General features: G+C 39.1%; 2 protein-coding genes across 2 annotated transcripts in view; one reads left to right on the top strand and one right to left on the bottom strand.

Moving 5' to 3' along the window:
- Positions 1–2,308: 2,308 nt before the first annotated feature.
- On the top strand, positions 2,309–5,632 carry LOC111445589 (ELL-associated factor 1). Its single transcript, XM_023084063.1, has 4 exons — positions 2,309–2,514; positions 2,684–3,072; positions 3,458–3,500; positions 4,904–5,632. Exons 1-4 carry the CDS (start codon positions 2,397–2,399, stop codon positions 5,389–5,391), a joined length of 1,038 nt encoding a protein of 345 aa, XP_022939831.1. The 5' UTR covers positions 2,309–2,396; the 3' UTR covers positions 5,392–5,632.
- A 603-nt stretch (positions 5,633–6,235) lies between these two features.
- LOC111445512 (beta-glucuronosyltransferase GlcAT14A-like) overlaps positions 6,236–6,389 on the bottom strand; it is a 4,015-nt gene continuing 3,861 nt past the window's right edge. Inside the window, exon 5 of the mRNA XM_023083938.1 lies at positions 6,236–6,389. The gene's annotated coding sequence lies outside the window, so the exon portion shown is untranslated.

The following is a 6,389-nucleotide window of genomic DNA, read 5'->3' as shown; positions in this document are numbered from 1 at the left end:
ACTTCTCTACACGCGGCCCACGTACATGCACATGGACCCACCAGGTTGACATATACTACCTCCTCGAACGTACCCTTAATCTAGCGCACACTAACTGCTAGAGCCATTGAGGGAAATGAGCCTGCATAGTATTGTGGTGTACACACCAGACTCATAACATCATAACGAACTAAATGTCGTAAGGTATGTTGTGAGAGTCCACATCGGTTGGGGAGGAGAATGAAGCATTCTTTATAAGGGTATGGACATCTCTCTCTAGTAGACGTGTCTTATAAACTTTGAGGGGAAGGTCGAAAGGGAAAGCCCAAAGAGGACAACATCTACTAATGGTGGGCTTGGGCTATTACAAATGATATCAGAACCAGACACCGAGTAATGTATTAGTAAGGAGGCTGAACTCCAAAGGGCGGTAGACACGAGGCGGTGTGCAAGCAAAGACGTTGGGCCCGAAAGGAGGTGGATTATGAGATCCCACATCAGTTGGGAAGGAGAAGAAACATTCTTTATAAGGGCGTGGAAACCTCTCCCTAGCACACACATTTTAAAAATCTTGAGTGGAAACCCGAAAAGGAAAGTCTAAAGAAGACAATACTTGCTTTAAGTGAGTTTGACTGTTACATATGTCTTCGTATTAATCATCCCGCACATATGAGTCAGTCGTTCAATGTTGGAGCTAGAGGGGGCGCGGGTCAAAGTCGGGTTCAGGTTGGGCGTGTGGGTTGGCGGGCGTCGACAACACAAAACCGGGCCGCGGGATTTTGGGCCGTGGGGGCTAGGCATGGACCGGATACAGGCTTCAAGTTAAGGCGCGGGTCGCTTTGTCAGTTTGGAGGGCTAGTTACCGGGTCGGTTTGGGTTGTGGGTCGTCGATTTCCGTCTGGGCTTGGGCTGGCAGGTTGTGTTTGGGCCGAGGCTTGGTAGGTCGTGGGCTTGCTTCGCAGGCGAGCTAGGCTGAGGAGGTTTCTGGGCTGGATTTCCGTACCTAACTAGGTTCGGACCTGTGGTTTGGGTTCTGCTTCCTGACGAGGTTGAAGTTTGGTTTTAGGCTCATATTTGGAACCTGATTCTCGGAACCAATTTCAATATTTTTCCTTTATGTTTCGAGTCTTCTTCCGATTTCTTGACTTATTTCGAGCTGATTGGTATGTTTTAATTGATTCTTGCATGCCTCGGGTAGGCGGGGGTCGACATCTACTCCTCCCTTTTCGATATGGCTGCATATGCTTAGTGATTCTATTTCACCTCACCTCACTAGCTTCCCTTTGTAATTTAAGTTTGCATATACTGTAATGGTTTGTAGGCTATCACATGCATTAAGTCGATCAAGTACTTAATGACATGTCCCTTTATAATTTAACTTATATCATAGCATTAACATAACACATATCCAACCATATACTTGGTTAGCTTAAGTTAGAGTCAGTACTATGCTATTTGAAATCTAATTCCAACTCAAAAATCCCACCATGGAATTGGCTGATTGAGCACCTTTAAAACGGTAAAAAATACCTCTTAAAGAGTCGAAAACGGTAGGAGAGGAGAGAGATGGAATATATCAAATCCAGCTAACAGTTAGAACATGGATTCTCCCGACCAACTAATTCCCAGCAGAAATTGGGGTACTCAACACTGTTAACTTCAGACAAAACTGGTTTTAAGGATCATTGTCACTGCAATGTACGTGTTTACTGCTTTGATTCTTTGATATTTGTTTATTGCATTGATTTTCTATACTCGTTTGTTGCTTTGCTTACTGTTCATATGCTAAAATAAATATTATGTACCTTCTAAAGAAAAACAAAAACACTAAATTTGTTCAAGGGTCACTTTCATCAGCCATGAATTATAGTTAGATGTGCCCTAGCTTGTGTGAGTCCTTTGTCGTCCCACAAGTAGTTGATGGATTGTAGAGATACGAAAGAAGGACTTTTGAGTATCGGTTGACAATTGAGCTTTGTATTTTGTCGTGAGTGCTGTCATGGGTGGTATGACACGACGACATGCCGGGGAAGAACATATGTGGTTCACCTGAGAATGACAGATGTGTCACTATATGTATCTCTTAATTTTTATGTGCGAGAAATAATTTGAAGACAAATCATTTTAATCAGAGGTGAGATCGAATACCATCTTCATTAATGTTCATAACTTTTAAATAGGATATAATTTACCCACTAATACTTAAAAAAATATTAACTAACTAAATAACTAAATCTTGAAAATAAGATAAAATTATCCGAATGGAGTCGGGATATAAATTTATATGGTTTTTGTGATTTTGAACCTAAAATTATTTTCCATAAAGAATCAGTAATCCACAGAGCGTCACTGCCGCTGGGACCCACCACTCGTATTTTGTACTTCCACTTTGATTCGCCCCTTTGCTTTCTCCAGCAATGGCGAACAACAACAAAGAAGAGCCGAAGACGGCGCCCCAGCCCGATCGATGGTATGATCTGTCTCTAGGTCCTTCATTCAACAACGAATCCTCCAACAAATTTTGCACTCTACGATGTAAGTCATTCCAATTTATTCCAAATCTAAAATCAAGACCCAATTGGTGTGAGTTTCCTTTCCCGCGAAACTGCGGGATGTGCGAAATCAGTTTTTGTTTTTGTCTTTGTTCTTTTTGTTTTCCCTTAACCGTCAAATCGTTTGAATTGTTTGTCCATTGCGGTTTTAGATGAATTTAAACCCGCGTCGATCGATAAAACGAAACCGGGATCGCTGAAGAAGACCAAGGAAAATAGGGTTACTATTGAATTTCAGAACAATCAATTGGGGAAACCTAATGTGGCGTTTGTTGGTAGTAGCGAGGATTACAAGGAGAATGATGCCGTTTTGTTTTTTGACGGCGAGACATTCCGGTTGGAGCGGCTGCACCGGGCGGTCAAGCAGCTTCGGCACCTTCGTCAGCCGGGCGAATCTTCTGCCGCTGCCGTGGCCGCCGCCTCGTCCACCTCCGCTTCTGCTCTTCATTCTTTGACGCCGCCGGAGCCTCGACTATCTCCTCCAGCGGCTAAAGTTCCCAAACCTATGCATATGGGCCGAGGCAGCTTTCCGTCGGTGCTAGTAAGAGCTCTTCATGATTAATTTCCTATTGCATAAACTTATATCATATAGAAAAAGCATTTGAATTTTGGGAATTTCCATGCTCAAGAAGTTTCTTTAAAATCTTTCTTGCTTCTGTCAGGCAAGAATCTCATATTCATTTGAAGTGTTTTACTCTTTTTAACAAATGAGAAGCATAGATTGAGAAAATATGACTAGTTAACAATTTCATTTTGAAAAGTGCAGCTAAACCTTAGACTAGGTTAAGTATTGGTGTACTTTTAAATTCCAGCTAATTTTCATTGAACTTTTTTTTTTTTCTCTCCTTCTCCCTGTTCATTGTTCTAATACTTTCTGCTGATTGTATAACTATGCCCTTTAGTTCTAATACGTGCTACATTTACAGGTAGAGGTGGAAAAGATAGATATTGGAGAGCCAGGAAATACAGGTCAATATGCTTTTCTGGTTCTATTATATTTTTTCTCAATTGGTGTGTACTTTTGTTGCAATCAAGTGGCTGTCCATCGCCATGATATTTGTTGACTGTGAAAAGATTTCAGAGCAAACACTACCTATGATTTTGATATTGGATCCCTTACTTGCCTACTTTATCCATTGTGGTTGTTTCTGCCTGGTGGGTATCTTAGTTTACAACATGCAGTTTTTTAATTTCTTTTAAATGAATGAAACAAGAGGCAATGCAAAAATAATGAAAGAGAAAGCCCATGACAAAAGGATCTCTGTTGGTCACACATAAAACTTAGAAAAGGGCTTTGTTAAGAATGAAAGAATAATGACAAATTACCTTTGTTACAGAGATCCAAAGAAAGTATCGATGCAGTTAGTCTGCATCTGTATACCTAAAGCCAATGTGAGAGCTGTTTTATTCCTCAATAGGGGTGGATCTTAAGTTCTTGAGTGAGATATGTTAGTATGATGCAACTTTTTTTCTTTACCTCAAATCTTATTATGGGAAGATCACTGCTATTCAGTCAGGATGTAACGTCGTCTGCAAGATCCCGTCCTTACAGGCCTCTTGCATCATTCCTAACCAGAGAAACGTTAAGAATAAATGCATTTGATTGATCATTTGTCTGATAATTTTGAACTATCGTCTAAATGTATTTTTCTTCTTTGTTTCTAGATTTTTGTTTAATTTTTATTGTCAATGATTTGATAGTATGGCCCTAAATATTGAACAACCTGTTTTACTCATGAGTCAAGCCGAACAACATTTATCTTTAGTAGAATTTATTGCTTTAATTTGTACAATGATGTTGAAATCTTGTCGCTAGATGTCTTTTAATTTCTTTGTTAGAACACCATTCTTCCCAGGAATTTGTACTCCTTTCTCGAAAATTCAGATTTAGTCATTGGTTCCATTTGTCATTCGACGAGGTGTTCTCCAATATTGTTCTTGATCGAACTTCCAAATGCATTATGAAATGAAATATGAACCTTTCAGCAACTGGTTTGTGTATTCTTTCAACTGGACGGTTTTAGTTAGAAAGTGCATCTAGTGTAACATTTCTTTTTGTAATTAGTGGGGCCTCATGCAACAAATTGGCATTTGTTTTTCGTTCCATTAGCAGCAACTTTAACCGTTATCAGGGGTTCATTTGTGTATGGTTGTTTAATAACATTTTTCACTCCTATACTTATTTCCCCCCTACATTTTGTTGGCTGAGAAACAGTAGAATCTTGATCTACAGAATGTGGTTCTTCATTAGCTACATAGTTCCTGTCTTGTGTTCTCTGACGATTCTTCGTGTTTCAACTCTGTAAGGGCTGCTGTTTTGATCATCATCTTTTTTTTACCTCTTGTCTAAAATATGTTTATGCTCATTGCAGGTGCAAAACCTGTTGTTGCTAGTAAAGGGCCTGCTGATTACTCATCAGATCCACCAAACGTATCTGCACCCTCTCCAGGCCCTAAGAATGACGATGAGCATCAAGATATTGATATTGATGATATTTTTGGGTCTGTTTCATCTGATGATGAAAATAATGCTGAAGAAGATAAAGTTGATGCTGGATTCGATATAAATGTACCACATCATAATGATACCGACGATGAGATTGCTGATGTGGATGATAGTGGCGACGAAGCTGAGAAGGGACCTAATGCTGCGGAAGCTCTCAGAGCTCAGGTTAATGCAGAGGGCAGGGAGGGACCTACAGCTGCAGCAGCCCTGAGAGCTCAGGTTAATGCAGAGGGCAGGGACGAGCAGAGTTCGAGTTCTAGTAGCAGTGAATCGGGCAGTGGCAGCAGCAGCGGAAGTAGCAGTGGCAGCAGTGACAGTGAAGGAACTGATGAGGATTCAGTTACCTCAATCTGAAGAGATGATCTTGAGCTTTGAGAAGCCGTCTGTCTCAATGGAAATGAAGCTGATAAGACCGATCAAAATATGCAAAAATTGTTCTCACCATCACTCCTTGTGGTTCATACTTCATTCTTTTTATTGGGGGTTGATTTCAATGCTTGGAAAAACTCTTAGAATAATTTAATTGTAACATACAACTTCAAATATAGTGATTTTTGTTCATGTGGTTCTATTTTACTGATGCAGGCTTAAATCTCATTTTTGATACTTATATTTCACTTAATTGTTAATTTGGTTCTAGATTCTAAATTTTTTGCAGTTATCTTTTGATCTGTCCAAGAATTATATAATTTTGAGTAAACTATATTTTTGGTTATAATGAGTTATAAGTATATGTAATTGTATTGTTAACCATTTTTAATAATAAATTTATATTGGTTTAAATTGGTTTGGTTTAACCTAAATTGATTTATTCATACATCAACTTAATTTATCATTTATTTTCGAGTATAACAGGCAACTTTATAACTGTAGAGAGCTCAGATTCGACAAGATGGTAGCCATGCACGAGGCCACTTCGATATTGAGTAGGGGAATCAAATACCCTAGTAGTCCATGCCGCAAACGACGAATATTCGTCCTTAGATCCAAACCCAACTCAAATTAGTAGATAACCTAACTCAAATCGTATTTTGAATTGGGTTTATTAATTTTTCAAGTTATTGAATTTTTTGAACACGTTCGTTAAAAGTAACAAACACCAAAATATCACAATCTCAACTTTGAAATGAGAATTTAATGAATGAATAAGGAGTGAGTGGTTGATAAAGGAATTCAGAGTAGAGTTGCAAAAATGGAAGAAAAGGAAAGAAGGGATAAATGTTCGTATTGTTTGAATAAATTGTTGAGAGCCCCATTTCAACACTTCATCATATTCCAAAACCTCAACAATAATATGCCTCATCTTTTCTTCATCTTCTCTAACCTGTTATGAACATGATGGCTACCCCCCC

The sequence above is a fragment of the Cucurbita moschata genome, unplaced genomic scaffold, assembly GCF_002738365.1.
Source record: "Cucurbita moschata cultivar Rifu unplaced genomic scaffold, Cmos_1.0 Cmo_Scf00007, whole genome shotgun sequence".
In the NCBI taxonomy this organism is placed as follows: domain Eukaryota; kingdom Viridiplantae; phylum Streptophyta; class Magnoliopsida; order Cucurbitales; family Cucurbitaceae; genus Cucurbita; species Cucurbita moschata.
This window is presented reverse-complemented; position numbering and strand designations above follow the sequence as displayed.

Excerpts from the sequence above, each read along its gene's own strand:
- LOC111445589 (XM_023084063.1), top strand. The coding sequence starts at position 2,397 with ATGGCGAACAACAACAAAGAAGAGCCGAAGACGGCGCCCCAGCCCGAT. Across the intron at positions 2,515-2,683 it reads CAAATTTTGCACTCTACGAT|ATGAATTTAAACCCGCGTCG; the intron begins GTAAGTCATTCC and ends TTGCGGTTTTAG. Across the intron at positions 3,073-3,457 it reads GCAGCTTTCCGTCGGTGCTA|GTAGAGGTGGAAAAGATAGA; the intron begins GTAAGAGCTCTT and ends CTACATTTACAG.